General features: G+C 50.7%; 1 protein-coding gene across 2 annotated transcripts; it reads left to right on the top strand.

Moving 5' to 3' along the window:
• The first annotated feature begins 1974 nt into the window (after window positions 1–1974).
• On the top strand, window positions 1975–22363 carry FKBP5 (FKBP prolyl isomerase 5). Of its 2 annotated transcripts, none has more exons than XM_041427191.1 (12): window positions 1975–2035; window positions 8166–8242; window positions 11150–11267; window positions 12099–12243; window positions 12473–12615; window positions 13496–13610; window positions 16771–16927; window positions 17382–17472; window positions 18232–18315; window positions 18768–18953; window positions 19747–19986; window positions 21213–22363. In XM_041427191.1, the coding sequence occupies exons 2-12, from the start codon at window positions 8232–8234 to the stop codon at window positions 21318–21320; spliced, it is 1398 nt and encodes a 465-aa protein (XP_041283125.1). In that variant the 5' UTR covers window positions 1975–2035; window positions 8166–8231; the 3' UTR covers window positions 21321–22363. The 2 variants fall into 2 exon arrangements, with proteins under 2 accessions (XP_041283125.1, XP_041283124.1); XM_041427190.1 differs by lacking the exon at window positions 8166–8242 and adding an exon at window positions 8604–8680.
• The last annotated feature ends 297 nt before the right edge of the window (window positions 22364–22660 follow it).

The raw sequence follows: 22660 nt of genomic DNA on the forward strand, positions 1-22660 counted from the left end.
TCATTAATCATTTATCATTTATCACTTATTTACCATTTATTATGTAATATCTATTCTGTATTGTTTCTTGTTTATTGTTAGTTTATTAGTTTATTATCAGTTATTATTTATTTCGGGTTTATTTGTGCTGGCACACACGAAAGGAAACCGAGAGAAAAGAGAAAACCCACTTCCTCCCCTCTCAAGAGCTTCAGTGCTGTGGCTCCTCACAGTGCAGCCAAGGTGGAGGGACTCCTCTCCTCCCCACGCTCTCCAGGCAGATTAACACCGGTTATTTTTAGCAGAAGACAAGGATGAATAAAAATACCCCCTGCTTTATTTGAATTCTTTTTTTCCCTCTCTCTCTTTCTGCCCTCACCCCACACGAGGTGCAGGGGAGCCAGCAGCGCAGGTTCCTTGGCTTTGCTCCCTGCTTGCAGACTCTCCCCAAGGCTCCCTGTCCTTCCAGAGCCGGGCTCAGCGCTGGGGCAGGACATGTGTGGCCAGCTGGAGGGCGAGGGGGAACAAGCAGTACCCCTGGCAGGCGTCACAGATCCAGGCAGGATTATTTATGGAACAGATTTCCTCCAGGTTGTGTTACAGGGCTGGGGGTGAGCAGGGCAGACCCCAGCACCGGCTGAGTTGACATCTTCCCCCCCCAAAAAAGCAGAGTGAGCTGAGGGGTGATTTGGAAGCTGCATTTTATTTTCTAAAAAAGCAGCTCTGATCTTTATTCCCATATATTTTTTAGGGGCTGTTTTCTACACAAACAAACACATTTACCATTTTTGTAGTACAAAGACAAGGCAGGCTGAACCCCCTCACTGCTGCCATTGGTCCCCTGGGGTTTTTCAGGGTTTTGGTGTTATCTCAGGGGCCTGATGGTATTATGCTGTGGGTTTTCCTGGTATTGCAAAGCCACAATATTTTAATTTTGTTTTGTAAATGAATATTTAAAGCTCTTGGAAATTTCAAGCCGGGAGGGAAATGTTTGAAACCAGATGCAAGATTCATCAGGGTTATTTTAGAGGGGGAAAAATGAAGTGCCATGAAAACAATTTTTTAAAATTTATTTTCTAAAGCAAGCTTTAATTTTCACTCTGTATTTCTGACGAGTGACACCAGTGTCTAAATTACAGCTGGGGAAATCAAACTCAGCAAATAGAGCAGACCTGTGAGAAAGCATTTACCAGCACAGTGCTGCCTTCAGCCTGGCCCTGGGGGTTTTATTGGATCGACCTGTGGGAATGAGGGTGCAGGTTGGGAGCTGCAGGCACTCATTGCACCACAAACCTGGTAAAAAAATACCACTTTATAAAAACACTCCAAGGTGTCCCAATTTAAATCTGCCCCCAAATTTTCTCGCCCCTGTTGGCTCTTCAGCAATGAGCAGGGATGAGGTGTTTAATCACAAAAGCACTGATTTCTAATCTCAGGGGGGGTATCCTCGAGGCAGCTCCTGACAAAAATCTTATTTCCTTCGTCCCGAACTGGAACATTTCTGCGTGTTCCAGCAGCCATGTGGCCGCCAAGCCCACACCTCTGTCCCCAGCCGTGAGGCAATCCTGCGCTCTGGTGTTCCCTGTGGCTCCCGGGGGAGCTGGGGGGCATTGGGACACCCCTGGGGACATGGGGGGAACGAAGGGACCTCGGGGGCACCTCCGCGGCTGGGCTGTTCCTGTCCCCCTGTTCCTGTCCCTGTCCCATCCCTGTCCTTATCCCTGTCCCTGTCCCTGTCCCTGTCCCATCCCTGTCCCTGTCCCTGTCCCATCCCTATCCCTGTCCCATCCCTGTCCCATCCCTGTCCCTGTCCCCCTGTCCCCACCCGGCCCCGCCGCTGCCCCCCGGGCGAGAGCGCGGGCACAGCGCTCTGATTTGCATATCGCCTCCCCCACAACCAATAGCAATACAGACACTGGAGACGGGCAGGCGGCGCAGCCAATGAGACGCGAGCGGGGCGGGGCCGGGGCGCGGGGCCGGGCCGGGCGGGCGCGCGGGGCCACTCGGAGCCGGGCGGCGGCGACAGCGGCGACAGCGGCGACAGCCACGGCCACAGGTGGGACCCGCGGGCCGGAGAGCCCCGTGAGCCGCTCTGGGGCACACCCCGTGCGGGGCTGCGGGACTGCTGGGGGTCAGGAGTGCGTGAGCGTGGGGCAGGGTGGGGCTGGGGACACCGCTGGGGACAGGCGGGGGACACCGGCGACCCGAGTGGGGAAGGGGATGGCTGAGGATGGGAGCGGGGTTCGTGCCCTATGGAGCCGCCGGTGGTGCCGGGAGGAGTTCCCGCAGCGGTGCTCGGGGATGCTCCGGTACATCCCGGTGCTGCTCCGGTATATCCCGGGCTGCTCCAGCACATTCCGGGTGCTGCTCCGGTACATCCCGAGTGGCCCCGGTCCATCCCGGTGATGCTCCAGCACATCCCGGTGCCGCTCCGGTACATCCCGGGGCCGCTCCAGTCCATCCCGGTGCTGCCCCGGTCCATCCCGGTGCCGCTCCAGTCCATCCCGGTGCTGCTCCGGTACATTCCCGCTCTGCTCCGGTACATCCCGGGCTGCTCCAGCACATTCCGGGTGCTGCTCCGGTACGTTCCCGGGTTGCTCCGGCAGATCCCGGTGCTGCTCCGGTACATCCTAGTGCTTCTCTGGCACATCCCGGTGCTGCCCCGGTACATCCTGGGCTGCTCCGGTACATCCCGGGTTGTCCCGGTCCATCCCGGTGCCGCTCCAGTCCATCCCGGTGCCACTCCAGTCCATCCCGGTGCCGCTCCAGTCCATCCCGGTGCTGCCCCGGTACATCCTGGGCTGCTCCGGTACATCCCGGGTTGTCCCGGTACATCCCGGTGCCGCTGCCCGGGCGGATTTCTCCTTTCCCCGCTCCCCGCCCCATCCGAGGCTCCCGGGAGCAACCGGAGCGTTTCTTGTGACAGCACCGAGCAGAGACCCCGCGGGGTGCTGCATCCCCGCGCAGCCTCGCCTGCAGGTAAATGCGATTTTTTAAAAAAGTTTCTGCGATTTCCCCCTCCTCTCCGGGCATCAAAACTCTTCCAGAGCTCCTGTTTTTAAAAGGCACCTTGGAGCGAGCTTGCTCTTCCCAGGAAACTGAATTTTACACAGTGGGAACTCGTAGGAGAGGTGTCTGTCACCGCTGTGTCCCCAGGCTGCAGCTCCAGAGCTGCACCCAATTTCTGTCCCCACCGGTGCAAAAATCACCCTTAAAAATAAAATATAATGGACAAAAAAAAAAAAAAAAAAAAAAAAATGCTGAGGTGTCCTCAGGCTGCAGCTCCAGAGCTCCACCGAATTTCTGTCCCCATCGGTGCAAAAATCACCCTTAAAAATAAAATATAATGGACAAAAAAAAAAAAAAAAAAAAAAAAAAAAAAAAAAGAAAAAAAAAAAAAAAAAAAAAAAAAAAAAAAAAAAAAAAAAAGCCAGGGGCTGATACTTTCTGTTTTTAAAGATAGAGTTTAAATAGTGTCTCACCCTAAGGAGCTGATAAACTTGAGGTGGGTTTGAGGGCATCACTGGGATATCAAAGCCAAGCTGGGAACTGGCATTAAAAGTTTAAAAGAAGTTGAAAGCACAAATTGCTGCCTCCCTCCTGCCTCCTCCCCTGTCTTGTTGAAGGGCTGGGGAGAAGAAAAATCATTAAATACATCTGGCAGAACCTGTATCTGGCTTTTTTTGTTCATTTTTTCTTAAATAGATGCAAATAACCTGATCTTCCCAAGGCTGTCTTTGCCCAGCACACACTTCTGTCACATTGAGGTCCTTTCCCAGCACTGTTAGAGCACCTTCCTGCTGGGATGAGCCAAAAAATAAGGACAATTCCAGAGTAAAAAGCAAACTGCATCCCTCAGGAATGTCACTGCTGTGTAGTTACGTGTGTTTTAATTAATTACCTGCTTGCAGAAGGAGAAAGTTTGCTGGAAGGTTTGAGATGCTTGGCACCAAGACCTCCTCGGGCTGGCTGCAGCTCCCAGACTAGCTCAGGGGAAAAATATTTTGTAAATGGTTTGAAAAATAGCTTGTCCTCAGTTATTTCTCTTTTTATACTCTTTTATATCAATTTTATTTTATAGTCGCTCTCGGTGACGTGAATTTCTAGAAAGTTGTTGCAGCCCCTTGAGGGAGCTGTGAAGCTCCTCCTGATCTTGTGCACAGAACAGGGAAATGGATATTACTTAGCAAGGGTTTTTTTATTATTTTAGTGCTCTGTGTGCTTGTGGGTGTAAAGAAGTGGCCACGAGTGCTCTAACGTACAAGTTGTTCATGTAACTTGTTTGTCATGGAGCTGACAGGCTTTTTCCATAACTAGTGATTGTGATTAGTAAGGATTTCTGATTTTGCAAGCGAGTGCATTGGAAAATTAGGAAAATAATATTAAAGTAAGTGTCAGAGGGGAAGAGTCAGGGCTGTGAGGGACTGCAGTTAAATCATCCTCTACCTGCAGTGTCCCATCTTTGTAAAGTATTGCTCTTAGATGGAAAAACATTCTCATTTCAAGTACTTTTGGGTTTACATTAAATTTAACCACTGGATAAAACCAGCCTGGCAAAGAGCATCATTCCTGGGATGTGCCCCCATCCCAAAAAAAGCAGCCCGGGTGGGATGCAGCCTCCCTGCCCGGCCCAGGTGTGTGTGTCACAGGGCTGTGTGTCACCCCTGTGCTGCCAGGGGCTGGTCACCTGCTGGGGCTGCAGCATTGTCCCCAAAGCCGTGCTGCCCTCGTCCCCTCCTGCCCCTCGCAGCGTCCCCAGCCACGGCAGTGCCACCCCAGTCCCCTCCTGCAGTTTGTCCCCTTGTGATGCTCCTCCAAGAAATCCTCCCTTGGCACCAGAGCGGGCTGGTGTTTCACTGGGAGTTGCTGTTTGCCCAAAATAATTTGGCATTTTTAGGCCCCTGGTGCAGATGGTCTTGGGTGCTGAGTTATTTCTGGGTGCTGAGCTGGGGATTCCCCCCTGGGGATGCTCCAGGTGCTGCTGAGCCCTCATTTTTGGGGATAAATCATCATTCCCCTTGCCAGGGGTCACCTGCCTGCAAGCTGCTTGGAGAAAACCCCAAATCCGTGGTGAGCAGTGAGATGCTTTTAGAAACAAACAAACAAACAAAAATTTAAATAAATTTTTGTTTAATTGCCACATTTTTATTTTTTTTCCGGAGAAAAGGCTAAATTAAAACAGAATTGGCAAACAAGGAGTTTCTTGTTTATTCCCATTTTGTATTTATTTTAGTCCCCCCCCAGCTGTCACTTGAAATTCAGTTTGCTCAGCACTGGGGTAGCTGCTGCCAGGAGGCTGCTCTGAGTCGCCTGTGGAGGACTTGGACTTCACTTGCTGCTGTTTGGGGAGGGAAACTTCACATTTAACAGCCAGAGGTGGAATATTTAATTCCAAAAAGCCCGGCTGGTCTGTTGTCCCTGCTTGTTTTGACCAGGGGAGAAGACACAAGTGGAAGGACCTCGCTCATTTCTGGTGGCAGAAAACCCAGTGAGAGAGTGCCAAGGAGTGGGTAGTGGGATGTCAAGTACTTTCTCACATTTTACAGATGGTTTATATAACCTGCTTGGCTATATTATTATTATTTTTTTCCCCTGTCCAGTTACATAATCTCAATTTATGAAGGCTTTAAGAGGTTGCAGTCCCCACAATTTCACATCTTATATGTCATTCTTGTGTCATTCAATATATGTCATTCATATATTACAGCCTCTGAGCTTGTTAGGGTGCTTGAGTCTCCCTGCCAGGCATCTCCCAGGAAGCTCAGGCTGGTGTGGAACAGCTCTTTATACCCTCATTATTACCACATTTCCTTGATTATTTTGTTTTAGCCATCATCAAAAGCTGTGTCAGCCCCTCAGGAGCAGGATGGGTGCTGCCTCTCCCTGCTGATGCAGAGCAAAAACTTTGTGCATTCCTGGTTTTTTTTTTCCAGTGTTTTGAGGATCTGTTCTTGTGGCTGAGGCTTGCTGTGATTTTTGTGCTGGAAGCAGCTGAAATCCTTGCTGGGGCCAGGGGTGGCTTTGGGGGCAGGTGGGAAAGGAGCTGCAGAGCATCTCTGTGTAGAACCCTCAGCCTCCTCCTGCCCCTGGCACCTTCTCCCCTGGGGACCCATAAATGCCAAATAAAAGTGGATTTTGTTTTCCCTGGTGTAAGTTTATCCTTCAAAATAAGGGAGGAGAAAAGAAAATGCTGTTTTTTTTTCCTTTGACACAAAAGTGGAGGTGTTGTGGGTGTCTGTGGGTGTCTGTGGGTACCCACTCAGGAGGAGATGGACCACAGGCTGCTCACAAGAGAGCTCAGAGCACCTTTATCCCTCTGATTTTTTTTTTTTTTTTTTTTTTTATTTTGAAGAGACCTGGGAAAAGCACCAAGCGAGCATTTCCTTGCTAGAAAACCAGCAGAAGAGCCAGATTATTTTGTGAACTGGGGGGATAAAACCACTCCTCTCTGAAAGTCTTTTGTGTGTTGCTGGCACGGGCCTGCTCACCTCACCCCAGGGGATGCACAGACACTGAACCCATCTTGCTTTTGCCTGGGATATTTATTCTGGCAGGGTTAGTGACCCATCCTGCTCACTTGTTCCTCTCTCTGCAGCTGAGGAACAGCCTCTTATTCCACATATTTAAAAAAAAAAATCAATTAGTTATGACTTGAACCTTAAATAAAACCATTTCAGAAGCTTAAAAACATTAGCTAGGCGGAACGATGCAGCCAGTGTGATGGGAGCATCCACTGCTGTATTTAAGTGAGATTTCTTTTTTCACTTCATTATCCTCTTAACTGTTTTAAAACCTTCCCCTTTTGCTGCTTTTCTGCTAATAGGCAGATTCCTCGTGGTCCTTGGGAGGTGTCTGGGGACTCTGGAGTGTCCCCAAGGCGTGGGTGGCACTGTTTGGTACCAGGGTCTCCCCGGTGTTCCCCCTGGATGCAGGGATTGTGCTTTGGCCCCTGTGGGTCAGAGCTCACCCTGGGTGCCATGGGGGCTCCTCAGGGTGCTGGGCAATCCGAGCAGAGCTCTGTTTGCATTTTGGTTTTTTTCTGTTTGAACAGAAGTTGCCGTGCCTGGGTGTTGGCCGCTTGCACAACGTGCAGGCTAGGAAGTAAATTGATCCACGGGAGCTCTGAGTTGGTGAACAATAGTTTCAATTTTATGGCTTCCCTGTTTATTTTGAAGGAGGTGGAGAAAGTCTAGTGGCCAGGATTTAAAAGAAAAAAAAAAGAAAAAAAAATTAATTAACTGTGATGTACGAGTGTGAGAAATGGCACTCAGTGTCCAGGTGTGTCCTTTTGTGTTGGGATGCAGTTGAGGATTATGTGGAGCTGCTTGTCCATCTTAAGAAGGTGATATTTTGTTAGAAATCCCAACTTTAACTCATTATCACCACCTTCCTTGGTCTCTGCTCAGCAGGCTGGCCCTGAGGTGTCTTAAAACCCCCTCATCCAGGAGAAATCCCTGCTCTGCTCTTCCCTCTCCTGCTGCACAGGCACAGCTTGCTCAGCAAGGAGGGATTTTATTAGGAAAAAAGCAGTTTGTGATGGAAGGGGAAGCAATCCTCTGTGGGACAGTGGAGAGAGAGTCAGCTGCTGCACTAATTGGGTTATTCTTCATTACCAGTCTGGGCTGGGCTGGGGGATGCCTCTGCAGCCCTGTGCTGCTGTCCTGCTCGAGGGGCTGGGATTTGGGGTGATGATCACCAGGATCCAGGGCCCCACATTCCCCTGCTGTGCTTTCAGATTTGTTTTTTTTTTAAGCCTGACCTTTGCGTTTTCAAGAAACTCCCTCCTGTGTTGCAATCTGAAGCTTTTAGGGCTGTTGTGGTGCCGTGGAAGTGAAAGTGCTTTGTGCTAAGTGGGTCTTAAAAAACAAACCCCAGAGCAGCCAACTCTTAATTTTTTTGTCCTGTTAATTTTCATCCCAGTGAGACACTTGGACAGGATATAGCCTTGATTTATTTTTTGTAAAGCTGATGGTAAGGTGCTGTTTTGTGGAAACAACAAGTCAAAACAGGTTTTGGCCATAGTCTTCATCACCCCTCTCTGACCATGTTGGAGCATCATCTGTGGCTCAAAACTGCTCTGTTCTCCCTTCTTCTTCTGAAATCCTGAAATCCTATTTTAGAATAAAAAAACATATGTGGTTTTTTCATCTTTTTTTTCCTTTTTGTCCCCCACCTCTTCTTACCAGGTATTTCCCTGCTGTGTCTCTGGGCCTGGACTCTCCCTGCACCTTCAAACCTTCTCCAAGGATTGCATGGTGGCAAGGTGAGACCCCTCAAAACCTTTCCCAGCCTTGCTGTTCCCCATCCCTTTCCCCTCCTGCGAGCCTCTGGGAGGGATCTGCAACACGAAGTTTCCATTTGGAGCTGGCAAATTCCCGGTCTGCCGATTTCTAGGAAGCGTGGCTGGGGATCGCGTGGTTGGTGAAACCCTAGCATGTGTGATACCTGTCTGTCCTCAGCCCAGGGTCACACATCTGCATCCCATTCTCCCCTCTGAATTTTCACCTATTCCTCACTGTTGCTCCCTTCTTCTTCTGAAATCCTGAAATCCTATTTTAGAATAAAAAAACATATGTGGATTTTTCATCTTTTTTTTCCTTTTGTCCCCCACCTCTTCTCACCAGGTATTTCCCCGCTGTGTCTCTGGGCCTGGACTCTCCCTGCACCTTCAAACCTTCTCCAAGGATTGCATGGTGGCAAGGTGAGACCCCTCAAAACCTTTCCCAGCCTTGCTGTTCCCCATCCCTTTCCCCTCCTGCGAGCCTCTGGGAGGGATCTGCAACACGAAGTTTCCATTTGGAGCTGGCAAATTCCCGGTCTGCCGATTTCTAGGAAGCGTGGCTGGGGATCGCGTGGTTGGTGAAACCCTAGCATGTGTGATACCTGTCTGTCCTCAGCCCAGGGTCACACATCTGCATCCCATTCTCCCCTCTGAATTTTCACCTATTCCTCACTGTTGGGAGACAGCAACACCTGTGTGGAGAGGGAATTGTAAAATTAAAAGGCTTGGTTTTATTTATTTCTGTGCTTCTCCGTCCGTGTTTATATCCCAGGGAAATGAGCAGTGTGGATGTTCAGAGGAGGGAGGATGGTTTGTCCTGGCTTCATTCACAGACTCACAACATTCATCTTGTGGGTAGCAGCAGCAATGGGAAAGCAGGATCTGCTTGGGGTGTCAGAAACACCCAGGAGCTTTTGCACAGGGTAATTAATTAATGCCCTGCCTGAATCCAGAGCATACAAACAAGAAGATTCAGGCTCTGACACCAGCAGCAAGCTTGCTGTGCTCAGTGACATCCCTGCCTGCTCGCTACTTAAACCTCAGGGAGTAGCAGATTTTTTTTTTTTTTTTGCCCTACAACTGTTTCTTTCAAATTAATTGGGATTTTGGCCCCTGGCCAGCCTCCTCCTGTCGCTCCAAATGGGAGATAAGTGGGAGCAGTGCACTCTTTTCTCTAACCCACTTGGAGCCGTTTTTGCTGGACGTTGGAGCCGGGAGCTCTTTCCTAACGTGGGCCACATCTCCAGAGCTGGGTCCTGTGGGCTCCTTCCCTCCCACTGCTGCTGACGCAGAGTCTCCCCTCCTGCCTGCCTTGGCCAGCTTCCCTGGATGACTCCTCTAATTGCTTACGTAGAAAAATAATGAGAAGGATGCGTAGGGTGTATTTTTAGACGTCTCTTGGTGGGATTTAGCAAGCGGCGAGCCGGAGCCAGCACCTCCCTGTCCATCTCCTGCATCCCACTGCTGGCTGCGTGGTGGACCTGGGGAGGTTCTGTCCCCTCAAGGTGGTGATCCTTGGGCAAGATTCACTGCTTTTTGGGCTTCTCCTGGTCCTTATTGGGTGGGTTATGGATGATGTGTCCCTGGTGTTGGATGGGATCTGTGCTGGGAAGTCCTGAGCTGGTGCACGGTGCTGATGCCGTGCCCATGCTGGGATGGGATGGGCACCTCCTCCTCCTCACTCCTCTCCAAGAGGAAGGCTCTGGTGGCTTGGAGACCATCCCAGCACCCAAATCATTGAATCATGGAATGGTTTGCATTGGAAGGAAACTTTAAAGGCCATCAGATCCAGCCCCACCACCATGAGCAGGAACACCTTCCACTACACCCGGTTCCTCAGGGCTCTGTCCAAACTCACCCAAATGTTCCCAGAAATGGGACATCCATCACCCTTTGGGTAACCAGTGCTTCACCACCCACATCATCAAACATTTCTTCCAAAGTAACCCATGGCACGTTTTTCCAATAAATACCTGTGAGATAATGGGTCTCACCACATGTTGCTTTGCTTTTTTAATGCATTTTTTAAAAAAAAAGATGTTCCCATCTGAAACCCCAGCAGCGCAGAGGAAAGGGAGCAGAATCCCATTAAATATCCCCCGAAAGACTGTGATAATTGAGCCTTGCAACAAGTAGTTCCCTTATTTTTCTCTTTGCTTCTTCCATTTCAGGGCTCTTTGTGTCTCAGTGGCTTCCTGTGCTGGGGGGGCCAGGCTCCAGTCCTTCCCTTTCCACCCGGGTGTGAGGAAAGCAATTCTTCTTGCAGCGCGACTTATCTCTCCTTGGAGCTGAAAACATCCTTTCTTTGCTCTTTTTGAATCCCCCAAATGAATGATTTCTCCTGCTGGTTAACATCAGCCTTCCACGCTGAAGGCTGTGGGAAAGTTTCACAATTACAGTGGCTTTAATAGATCTGGTTTATGTCTTAAAAAATCCATCGCTTTCTAATTCTCCGTCACATGTTTCCTTGATGATGTGTCACCCAGCAGTGCAGCTACCAAAATAGCCCCATGGTCTGAAGGAAATCATCAGGAAATATGTTTCTGAAACTGTAGGCAATTCTTTTTTTCACCAGGAACCATTGGAAAAAGTCTGTGTTCAATGGAAAACGTGGCTTTTCTGGCACCTTGGCTGCTTATGTGGTGACATTTGGGAGCACAGTGCTCCAGCAGTTTGCCCAAAAACCCCTCAGCTCCTTAAATTGTTGCCATGAATTTTCTCTTTATCCACCGAAATAGCAGGGATTCTTTTGGTGTTGGGCTTGCTTTAATTTTTGGGGAAAATGCTTGCTTGCGCATTGTCTTTCCATGCAGAGTGACAAACCCTTTCCTCTCCCACCACCTCCCGTGCTCCTGGCAGGCTGACGGGGTGTCTGCTGTGTCCCCCCAGGTCCAAGGAGACCATGACCACTGATGAGGCCACCAAGAGTGAAGGGGAGGTGCAGGCAGCAGCTCTGGCTGAGCGTGGGGAGGACATCACGCCGTCCAAGGACCGAGGGGTTCTGAAGGTAAGGGGGATCTGCCAAGAGTGTCCTGCCTTGCTGCACTTTGGGGTGCACTGTCACCCTGCTGGGCTGCAGCCCCAGCCCTCAGGGTCACAGTTCAGAACTGTAGGATTGAGTTCTTTCATTTCCAAGGCAAAGGGGATGAGCATGGCTTGGAGTGAAGGAGAATGGAGTGGTGGTTGAGGCTGGTGGGCCCAGGCTGCTCCATGGATTTCACTGCTATTGTGTTCCTAATCAGATTATTAGCTGTAAATCCACAAAGCATTTCTGTGTGTGACTCACAAACATTAGAAAGAGCACATTACTGAGGTCATCCAGTCTGCTCCACAGCCCCTTTTTCATATTCAGGGCCCTTTCTGGATAGTTCTGCTCCTCAGCACTTACACTTCTCCACTTGAATAGGACCTTTCCTCCAAGAATAGCATCCTCCCCTGCTCCATCCTCAGCTCGAGAACTGCTTGTTCCCGGCTGCAACGTTCAGAAAAAAGTGTTGACAAGGAGTGAGTAGTGAACTGACACACCCCTGTGAGTAAAATGTGGACAGACAGAGAGCGAGTGGAGCTGCACTCGCTGCAGGTTTGTTCATCCACCCAGTACGGACTGGTCTCTGCTTCCAGCCCAGTCCTGCTCCACTGCTCTGGCTCCACTTTGAGATTTGTTTTTAGGAGCTGATGATGGGCAAATTTAGGGGCAAACTAATAGCTCCCTCCTGTTCCTTGGGGCAGCACTGGGGTGTACGTGATGTGTATATATATATTTCGTTATGTAAATGCCTGTGTGTACCTCCCTCCCCCTCCATATGGCCCCAGCTCACGGGTGGTTTCTCTCTCTCAGATCATTAAGAGACCTGGGAGTGAGGATGAGTCTCCCATGATTGGAGACAAGGTCTATGTGCACTACAAAGGGAAACTGGCCAACGGGAAAAAGTTTGACTCCAGCCGCGATCGCAACGAGCCCTTCATCTTCAGCCTGGGCAAGGGTGAGCTGCTCCAGGGCTCCATCCCTGGGATGGTGGAGCCTGGGATCACCCTGGGCCAGGGCATCAGCTGATCCTGTTCCAGGAGAGCTGGACAGCATCAGCCCTGCTTTAAATCCTGTCACTGTGGGGTTTTTTTGGGTGCATCCAGGCTGGGTTTGTTGCTGGCTTGCTGGGTTTGTTGCTGGCTTGCTGGGTGCTCCCTCCTGCCTGACATCTGCCTTTCTCCTAGGTCAGGTAATCAAGGCCTGGGACATTGGGGTGGCCACCATGAAGAAGGGAGAGATCTGCTACTTGCTCTGCAAACCTGAGTATGCCTATGGCTCTGCTGGCAGTGCCCCCAAAATCCCCTCCAATGCCACCCTCTTTTTTGAGGCAAGTAATGCTGGTGAGCTGGTGTGTGGATGAGCAAGCTGGCTCCCTTTCTGCCTTGTCAGCCAGCTCAGAAATAAAAATTTGAAAATTAATAGTAATAATAACAATAATAATAATAAAACCAAAGCCCAAACAACAACAACAACAAAAAAATCCACACCAAAAAAAAAAAAAAGACAACCAACCCAACTTGGATTCCTGAAATGTGTCCCTCTGCTCCAGGAACTGCTGCCAGGGCTTTCTCAGAAATGTGTGTCTGAGCTGGAAGGCTGGGACTGAAACTCCAGCTTAGGAGAATCCTGGTGCTGGGGCGGGGAGTGGGCAGATTCCTGGTTTCAACATGCAGATGGGAAGGAGAAAGCAGCTGGGAAATGCCTCCAGGTGCTAAAAAACCATTAGTGCTGAGGGGTGGTAGGAAAGTTGAGTTTTTGGCACAGAGGGCTCCTGGGCAGGGCTCATTGGGACACGGAAGGAGGAGGGAGTCTGTCCTAAATCAAGGCTCAGTCCTTCCAAGCTGAGGGTCAGAGCTGGTCCCATCAGAGGATGAAGGAGAAGCTCCTGCTCACACTGGGGGACTTCCACAGCCTCTTCCAGCAGCAGCTGTGTTGTACCCTTACAGGTTCAATAAACTTATTTTTGCTGTTACTTTGTGTTATGCTTCAGGTACTGGATGTGTCCCAGTTTCTAATAAATCCTGTGTGTTATGCTGTGGTTTGGATCTGGGTTTTATGGGCAACTTCTGCTCGTCAGCTGAACGGAGAATTAGCTGGCTTGGTTCTCCAGCCAGGGGATGAACTGCTGCTTTGTGGCTCTCTGTTGTTTTTCTCTTCTCCTTTCCCCTTCCCTGTGCTCTGCCCACTTTTCCTTTATTATTTTTTAGGTCGAGCTGCTTGACTTCAAAGGCGAGGACTTGTTTGAGGATGGAGGAATAATCCGGAGGATCAAGAGGAAGGGAGAAGGTTACTCCAACCCCAATGAAGGTGCCACCGTGGAGAGTGAGTGCTGGTTCCTTGTGGCACAAGCAGGGCTCAGCCTGCCCTGAGCTGATCCCAGCCAGGAGCTGCTGGCAGTGCACAGGCTGAAGGTGGCTGCTGGGATGCAGTGACACCAATCCAGATGGGATGGAGAGCAGCTGGGGATGCTCCTCTGAGCTCTCCCTGGCCAGCCCTTCTGCTGGCTCTGCCAGAGCTGCTGCCCTGCAGGGCTGGGTGGAAAATCAGCAGCTCAGGAAAACCCCAGAGCTGCTCAGGAGTGGCTGGGGCAGGATGGAAGGAGAAAATCCCCGTGGGGTTTCAGGGCTCTGGTGTCTCCCCCACCCCTTCTGCATCCCAGTGCAGGGTTCAGGGTGCTCTGGGATGTGCCCTCTGCCAAAACCCCTGGCTCTGCCTTGTCCCCAAAGCATCAGTTGCCATCCCTTCCTCCCTCAACACTTGCTAAGTATTTTGGACACTCAGCAGTTTCTTTGGCCTCCTCATTCCAATGCTGATGGTATTTTTGGGGGGTCTCATCACATTTCCTACAGAATGGGGCTTTTTCCTTCTCTTGTGGCCACAGGGCTGGTGTGGTGGGAAGGAAATTATTACAAGGGGTTTGCTGAGGCTGGGGTGGTCTCAGCTGATGTGGGAGGATGAGGAGCTCACATCCCCTTGGGTTCTCCCTCTTCTGGTCCCATTTCTGCAGCAGACATTTCATGGGGAGAGCAGACTGGGGTTCGGGGTTTTTTCCTTCATAGGAACTGCTCAGACACACACACAGGGAATTTGCTTTCATTTCTTAATTCCAGAGCTCCTGTACACAAAGATCATAAAGTCCCTCTACCAACTGAGAAATTGAATCTGATCTGTGAGAGCTTGCAAAGCTCACAGCTTTAAGTGGCTGGTTCATCTAACAAGACTTTCTTTTAGGGAAAAATGAGATTTTTACACCAATTCCACTGTCTGAGCAGTGGTCACTGTGCTGGGGGTGGCACAGCAGCTGTGGGGACACAGCAGTCCACCCTGGGGCAGGGCTGTGATGGTTTACCTCAGCTGTGTGGTTTGGGAGGTGCTGGAATTAGGCTGGAATAAATCTCTCTTCCAGGAGCAAGTACCTCCGGGATTTTATAGGCTTTAAGTTTTACAGACCCTAAATCCCGGTTCTGGTCCCTAAAACCTGTGCTGCAGTTGAAATCTGGCATTCCAGCTTTTGTTACATCCTTTCCCCCCACACCCCTCCTCCTTCTCCGTTTTTAATCTGAGTACAAATTGCTGTCAGCACATCAAGTTCGTGTGCCAGCCGCACTCAGTACACTCTGTTCTCAGCTCTTCAAAAACAAAATCGCTGCAGGCACTGAGAGAACAATAAGTCAGAGCTGCAACCGGAGTGATGTTCCTTCAGTGACTTTTTTTTCTCTGTAATCCAAGAGCGGCTGAACCAGCTGACCCACTCCTGGAAACCCGAGCAGAGATTTTCCCCTCTGTGCTCGGTGTGTTTTCTGTGCAATTAAAACAGAGCAGAACTATCCTTGGAAGGAAGGATCACAACATCCCCCTTGTGCATCCTGTTTTAAAGTGGATCCTCCCTTCACTGCCACATCCCACAGGGGATGTGGGAGCTGGGGGAGCTGCAGTGCTGCTTTTGGGGTCAGGGGTTGTGGATATAATCTCACCAGGAACGTGCAGGGAGATGCACAGTGCTGAGGGGTGGCTGGCTTACCTGTGTTTTAGGCAGAATTTTCCACATTTTCTGTGCCTAAAAAACCAGCCAGCTTGGTTTTGAGTAGTGCAAAAGCAGAGGTTGTCCCTGGAGGAGCTGGATTTGCCTTTTGCCCTCATCCCAAGCTGGGTGAGCTCAGGGCAGCCTGCCTGCCGTGGTCACTGTGCACCAGTGGTGGATGCAGGATGTGTCCCAGGGGGCTGGCAAGCACCTGAGCATCCTCTGCTGGAGTCCCAGCATGGCTTTGGTGGCAAGAGGGGGGGGTGACAAGGCAGAGCCTGGAGTCCTGCCCCTGCAGTGAGGAACCCATCCCATCCTTGGGTTCTCTTAGGGCAGCTGGACCTGCCCTTGGAGTGGGGAATGCCAGGTCTGGCTTAGTCCATGCCTCTCATCCTAAAAACATCTGTGGGTCCCAGGGCAGGGCATGGACTCAGATTTCCTTCAGCCCAGGCTGCAGCTTTCCTGTGCAGAGCCCAGACCCTCCCAGCTGTTTTTGGCACCCAGCTTGTCCTGCCCCTCACCTGCCACCACAGCAGGATGCTCAGTGCCCTGCAGCACCTCAGGTTGCATTCTGTTCCCCTCAAACAAAGGTAAAGCTCGTGTCTTTGCAGGCTGCAAAACCTTTAAGATCAGTTGTGAATTTTTCCTCTTACAAAGCTTTTTTTCGTTGTTGTTTGTTTTAGCTCTTTTTTTTTTTTCCCCAACAATATGTAGGAGTTCCTTGTGAAATTGCTTTTGCTTGATGCCTGCCTGCACGTGTGTGTATGCCTTTCACCCTGCAAGCAGAATGCAAAGGTTGTAAAAGCGTCCCCAAAGCCTGGAACGTCTTCAGGTTTGAATAAATAAAGAATAATCTTGCTGTGGAAAGGCAGCCAGGAGTGCCAGGTGGTGAATGTGCCAGGTACCCAGTGTCCGCTCTGCCTGCGCTTCTGCCAGCCTCTGGGGCTGGAACAGCACGGCTCCTGGTTGAAGATTAAAAATAAAAAAGTTTATCTTGTACTTTGAGTTCTCAGAGTCAGGAGAACGTGGCCTTGTTTTGGAGGCAGGAGTCAAGGCAGTATAGCACAGTATAGGAGATTTGTAATCACCGTGATAAACTCTGCGTGGCGCCGTGCCAGGAGCAATATCCAGTTCCAGTAAGACTTGACTCGTGCACTTGAGTACGAGGGGAACATATTAGTCACGATGTTTATCTGTTGTTTGGTCCCTGCTTAGACAAGATATGCCTGCCTTGCTTTTCAGCAATGCTCCCAAGCCCTCCTCATCCCTCTTCTCCAGGCTGCCCCCAGCCCTGGGTCTTCCCTCCTCCGGGCTCTGCTGAGTTTTGGGGAGAGATGCTTTATAAAATGCTTTCTAAGACAAAGCATTTGTCTTTTGGGCAATGGGCTCTTTTTGGAGCCCACCTTTCTCCGAGGTTTGGGTGATTCTGGGTGCCACCCTGCCCCTCTTGTCCCTCTGCAGTTCACCTGGAGGGATTCTGTGGCGGCCGCAGGTTCGACTGCAAGGACGTGAAATTCGTGGTGGGCGAAGGGGAGGACCACGACATCCCCATCGGCATTGACAAGGCCCTGGAGAAGATGCAGAGGGGAGAACACTGCATCCTCTACCTCAGCCCACGGTGAGGAGCATCTCCACAGCGGTGCTGAGTGGGTCTCAGCCTCCAGCCCTTGTGGAAGATGGTGATCCTGACAGCAGGGCTCTCCAGGAGAGTCTCAGGGGACACCAGCAGGAGCAGCAGGGGTGACCAGTGGCATGTAAACAGGAATATTGAGATGCTTTAAAAAAAACAGGTGAAAGGGCTTTAGCCAAGTCCAGTGTCTGAGATGAAAATGTCTGGAAACGAGCAGAGCTGGAGAGAAGCCTGTGTAAAAAGATGGCTTTGATGCAGCAGAAGGGATGATTCCCAACGCATGCACTGCATACCCACAGGGACCTGTGCTCATGGAGACTAACATCACCCTGTCCCCAAAACGCTGGAAAGCTCTGGGTGGCAACCTGGGTGTGCATTTATGGGCCAGCTCTGCTGAAAATAAGGTTTTCCCCTTCTCTGAGTGCCTCCCCCTGCCCTGCAGGTATGGCTTTGGCGAGGCTGGGAAGCCAAAATTCGGCGTCCAGGGGAACGCAGAGCTGGTGTACGAGGTGACCCTGAAGAGCTTTGAGAAGGTGAGGGCAGAGGTGCTCCTGTCCCTGCCTGGGCTGCAGGAATGTCAGGGCCTGTGTAGCCTCCAGCCTTTGTCCCTGGCGTGGCTGCAGCCCAACCCCTGCTGAAGTGGACACGTCACCGAGGAGCTTCGTGTTCTTAATTTGTTCTTCTCTGTTGGTTTGTTTTATTCTTGTGGCTGAGGTCCAAGGCTGGATGTCTTATTTGTTCCTAACCTTGTCCTTTTGTACTTTCTCTTTATTTTAATATTATTTTTTCTTCTTGCCTTTTTTTGCCCTATTTTTCTTTTTTTTTCTCCTCCCTTTTTTTTCCCTCCCTTTTCCTCTTATTTTCTCCTCTTTTCTCCTCATTTTTCCTTTTTTCGACTTTTTTTTCTTTTTCTCCTTTTTCTGCTTTTTTTTCCTCCCTTTTTTTTATCTTTTCCTTTTATTTTCTTTCCCTTTTTTCTCCTTTTTTCCACTTTTTTTCCCCCCTGGGCTGCAAGATAAAAGCTGGTCCATCCAGCCAGCCCTTGGCTGTGCCCATGAGAAGGCTGGGGATGGGATGCAGGAGAAGCCCGTGGGATTTGCACATCCCTGGATGGTTCCCCTGCCTGTGCCATCACTCTGGCCACAGCAGGGGCAGGACCTGTCTCCAGGCTCTGTGGCACAGCCCTGCTGAGCCCTGGGTGTGACCACGCTGTCCCAGAGAGTGGCACGGTCCTGCTGGGGCAGGGGAGGCTGCTCTGCTCCCCTGGGAGTGCTCCAAGTGTTCCTTTGCAGGCCAAGGAGTCGTGGGAGATGGACACCAAGGAAAAGCTGGAGCAGGCAGCCGTAGTCAAGGAGAAGGGCACGATGTACTTCAAGGTTTGTGGACTTGGGGGTGGCAGAGGCAGAGGAGGGGAGCTGGGGCTGAATTTGGCAGCCAACAGTGTCAGAGAAGCCATGTGCCCCCAGACAGGGCTGGGGAAGGCGAGTCCTGCCCTTCCTCTGCCTTTTTCTCACTCCTTGATGCTCCCTGAGATATCTCATCCCTTCCCAGCATTGCCTTGGCTCTGTGTGCTCCCTGCAGAGCAGGACAGCAGATCAAACCCTTCCCAGGCCAGGGCCAGTGCTGAGGGGCTTTACATTCCCCTTCCCAGCTGGGGCATCCCAGCTCCCCACTGTTCTGGCTCAGCTTTTCCCAAAGCTGCTGGTTCTGTGGGAGTTGGGATCCTCCTCCTTCCCTGCATTTATTGAACACCCCACATGACACTTGCCACCTGCTCAAGGGACATTCCAGGGGCAGGCTGAGCCTCTTTTTTTTTTGCTCCTTTCAGGAAGGCAAGTACCTGCAGGCAGTGATTCAGTATGGGAAGATTGTGTCCTGGCTGGAAATGGAGTATGGCTTGTCTGAAAAGGAGTCTAAAGCCTCTGACTCCTTCCTGCTGGCTGCCTTCCTCAACCTGGCCATGTGCTACCTGAAGCTGCGGGAGTACGCCAAGGCTGTCGAGTGCTGTGACAAGGTAGGGGTGCCCTGATGCCATCCCTGGGTCCCCAGAAACTGATGCCTGTATGGGCTACCTAAAAACAGGGGCCAGACAAAATGAAGGGAATAAAAAGCAGGTGTATTTATTGAAGGGCCTTGGGGTACATTTAGGGGCTACACCCAAAAAAATGGACAATGGGTCACGGGTTTTCATGCTGTTATAAGTTTGGGGTATTTGCGTATTGGGGGTTAATCTTCCAATTACAGCTTCAGGTAATGGAGTAATTTAGCCCAAGTTTTCTTCCCCCCACCTCACTTTTGTTTCTGTCTCTTGGGGCCTGAGGCAGTGAGGTGTCCTTGATTCCAGGGCTAGAGAGGAATTGTTGTGTCTGCCCAAAATGGGAGAACAGCAGCTAACACTGTACATAGAGTTTAGAGTTATGCACAAAAGAATTACAGGATTACAAATATATTAAAAATATGAAAGCTAAAGTCCTAAAGCATCAGCATGAGCCTGGAGCATGAAGCATCCTCTTCTCCTGCATGTTCTCATTGGGAGTTTGATGGAGTTTTTTAAAGTTCCTTTTCATCTAAGAAGGAATACCCCTGCCACACTCAGGGGTATTTTAAGCAAGGAGAGATAATAAAACTATATTAATGATCTCCCAGCTGCTGATGGAGATGAGGCAACTTTTGTTGAGCAAGATGCAACTGCTCTGGAGATTTGAAGCCACCTTGTCCTAATTTTGACAGATTTATTGAGGCTTCAGCTGTAGGGGATCTCTTGGGAGGGCTCAGGGATGTTAACAGAGACCTGTGTGTGTCCCCAGGCTCTGGGGTTGGACCAGGACAATGAGAAAGGCTTGTACAGGAGGGGTGAAGCCAGGTTATTGATGAACGAGTTCGAGCTGGCCAAATGTGACTTTCAAAAAGTGCTGGAAGTGAACCCACAGAACAAAGCAGCGAAATCCCAGATCTCCGTGTGCCAGAAGAAAACCAAGGAGCACAACGAGAGGGACCGGAGGATCTACGCCAACATGTTCACAAAGTTTGCAGAGAGGGATGCAAAGGTGAGTGTTGTTGCTCATTTCTGGCCATCCAGGGTTGTGCTGAGGGATGCTCCACAGGTCTGTGATGAGAAGAGATGGGTTAAACCAGATTAAATTAGAGATCAGGGTGGAGGATGGAGGGATAGAGCCTGCTGCAGTGGGAAGAAGTTTTTACTTCTTGGTCTCTCTTATGCAGAGGGTGCCATCAGGTGCTCAGTCACCAATAAAAGCATTTGCAGTGTGAGTTCACAGGGCTGCTAACAGGGTTGGCACTGGTGTTTAAGCTGGCTGCTCCCAGCTAGTGAGTGTTGATGAACTCCTGGTGGCCAGTAAAGTGAAGTATCATTCCATCCCCAGCAGGAGTATTTTGAGACATGATAGTGTGGATTTCCTGCAGCTGGTAAGGCAATACCTGCTCCTCTGCTCGGGTGCAGAGATCACTGTCTCAGAACAGGCTCTCATCCAAAATTCCACTGAACAAAACCCGGTGTACTGTAATGAGAGAGGACACAGCTTTGCAAGCCACTGCATGGGTCATTTTTAGTATAATCTCTTCTGAAGCAGTGTCTGGAGGCTGAGGCTGTGGATTAATTGACTGGTGCAGCCCCTGGGGAGCAGCATGCTGGGGCCACTGGCTCGGGCAAGGATCAGGGCCAGCCTGGCCAGCTGCTGGCTCTGTGCTTGGCTTGTGTGGGCAGCTGTGATGGGCACAGTCACTGCTGGAGCAGCAAAAGGCTCCCTGTGCCTGAGTGCTCCTCTCCTGCACCCCCTTGATGGGCTGCACCCACAGCTCAGTCCTGTATCTCCACTCTGACACTGCTGCCTTACCTCCTCATCCTCTCTTCCCTGTCCATCCATCCATCCATCCGTCATCCATCATCCATCCATCCAGCATCCATCCATCATCCATCCATCCAGCATCCATCCATCATCCATCCATCCAGGCTCTCTCTGTGTCAGGCTCTGCTTCTGGTGAGGTGGGTCACATCATTCCCAGGGGTCCCACACCTTCCCCAAAAGCTGCCTGAACTGATGAGCTTTAACCTCTACCAGCCACTGAGTCAAGGAAGCAGAACATTCCAGTGGGAGCTGCACTGCTTGATGGGCACGGGCAAGTTGTGGGGGGCAATTTTACCTCTCCCCTGCCATGCTGGACTTCCTGGGCCAATTCCCAGCATCCCTGTCTCTTGCCTGCCCCTTCCCTCTCCCCTTTCCACCTCAGTGTTGTTCTATTTGCTGTTTGGCAGGAAGCAGCCAGCAAAACTGGTGTGGAAAAAACAGCAGAGAAGGCGGCGTGTGGAAAAGGACCCAAAACTCCTGGTGCTGAAGGTGAAGAGGCTGAAGGACATGTATGATGGAGGAGGAGGGGATGGGATAGCCTCGTGCCCTCGGCCCACACTGAAAAAGGTTGCTGCCAAACCTTGGGACTTGCCAGTGTTTCCTTGTAAAGCTTGTTACAGTTTGTGTGATCGTGGAAGCCAAAAGCACCTCGCAAAGAAAAGCGACCCCGTCCCACCGCCCTGGGGGCACGGGGGGGCAGAGCAGGGGTGGCAGGACACCGTGGGACCACTGCACGTGGAACAAATACCATTTAAACAGCAGGGAAAAGAAAAGAAATTATTATCATGATAAATTAAAGCGCTTGGCTGCTGGGAGGTTTCCATAGATGGCTTGTTCCAGCTCCCTGGGCTTTGTGTCCACTCTCAGCACAGCATCCTCTGAGAGGAGCTGGGACGTGGGACACTATCCTTGCACACTCCTTGCACACTGCAGTGCTGCCTCTGGCTGTCCCAGCACAGCCCTGGGGACAGGGACTGCCTTTGTCTCCTGCTGACTCCTTGCCTGTGCCCAAAGTTTGGAGGGCAGAGCCAGGATGAGAAACCACCCGACCTCTGCTGCAGCCCCAGGGTGCAGAGACATCTTTAGTCTTTAAAGCACTGTTTGGGGAGGGGGGCACACACGGATTTTACCTTCTGAAGGAGCTGGTTCCTGTTTCTTTAGAGAGAAAAAGCCTGTCCAGCTTTGCAGGTGCTCAACCCACAGCCTGCACCCCATCCCTTGGCTCCCAGCTTTAAGTGGGAGTTTTATTGCTTTTATTGGGATCTGTATGTGGGGAAAACAAAAAAAGCAGGTTTGACATGTGGTTCAGAAAGTGGCTGGGTCTGAGCTGGTGCCATGGGTTTGTCACTGAGCAGCTTTCCCATGGTGAGGGGGTCCTGGGTGCATGGTGTCCCTGCACCAGAGCTGCTGCTGCCTCCTCAGCCATCAGCCCATCCCAAAGGGACACTGTCACTACCCCATGAGAACAGCTTTTCCAGTTGTTATTTTTCCTGTCTCTACAATAATACCCCTTTTGGAGCTTGAAAATAAACAACTGAAAGAAAAAGGAAAGAAAAAATAAAATAAAATAGTGCTCTTTCTCTGGATCCTGCTCAGCACATGGGGTGGTGTGGGGAGGATGGGTGGGTGCTCCTTGGGGGGGAGATGCCCCAGGAATTTTTGGTGTCTCCAAGAGCTGGTGCTGCCCCTTTTTATCAGTGCCATTGTTCCCTGGACAGGCAGTGAAGGGCCAGCAATCCTTGCTTTGGCAGTGCCTGGCTGGGAGATGCTCTTTGGGGATCTCAGCTGTTTTTTCACCCTGGGAGGTTTATGCTTTTTTTTCCCCCCATCCCTAGTGTGTTATTTTAGGAGGGGT

This window comes from Onychostruthus taczanowskii, unplaced genomic scaffold (genome assembly GCF_017590055.1).
Source record: "Onychostruthus taczanowskii isolate IOZ18803 unplaced genomic scaffold, ASM1759005v1 scaffold97, whole genome shotgun sequence".
NCBI classification, from domain to species: domain Eukaryota; kingdom Metazoa; phylum Chordata; class Aves; order Passeriformes; family Passeridae; genus Onychostruthus; species Onychostruthus taczanowskii.

Bases quoted from the DNA above. Each gene is read 5' to 3' on its own strand.
- FKBP5 (XM_041427191.1), top strand. The intron at 11,268-12,098 runs GTAAGGGGGATC...TCTCTCTCTCAG, and splicing joins AGGACCGAGGGGTTCTGAAG to ATCATTAAGAGACCTGGGAG. The intron at 13,611-16,770 runs GTGAGTGCTGGT...GTCCCTCTGCAG, and splicing joins TGAAGGTGCCACCGTGGAGA to TTCACCTGGAGGGATTCTGT.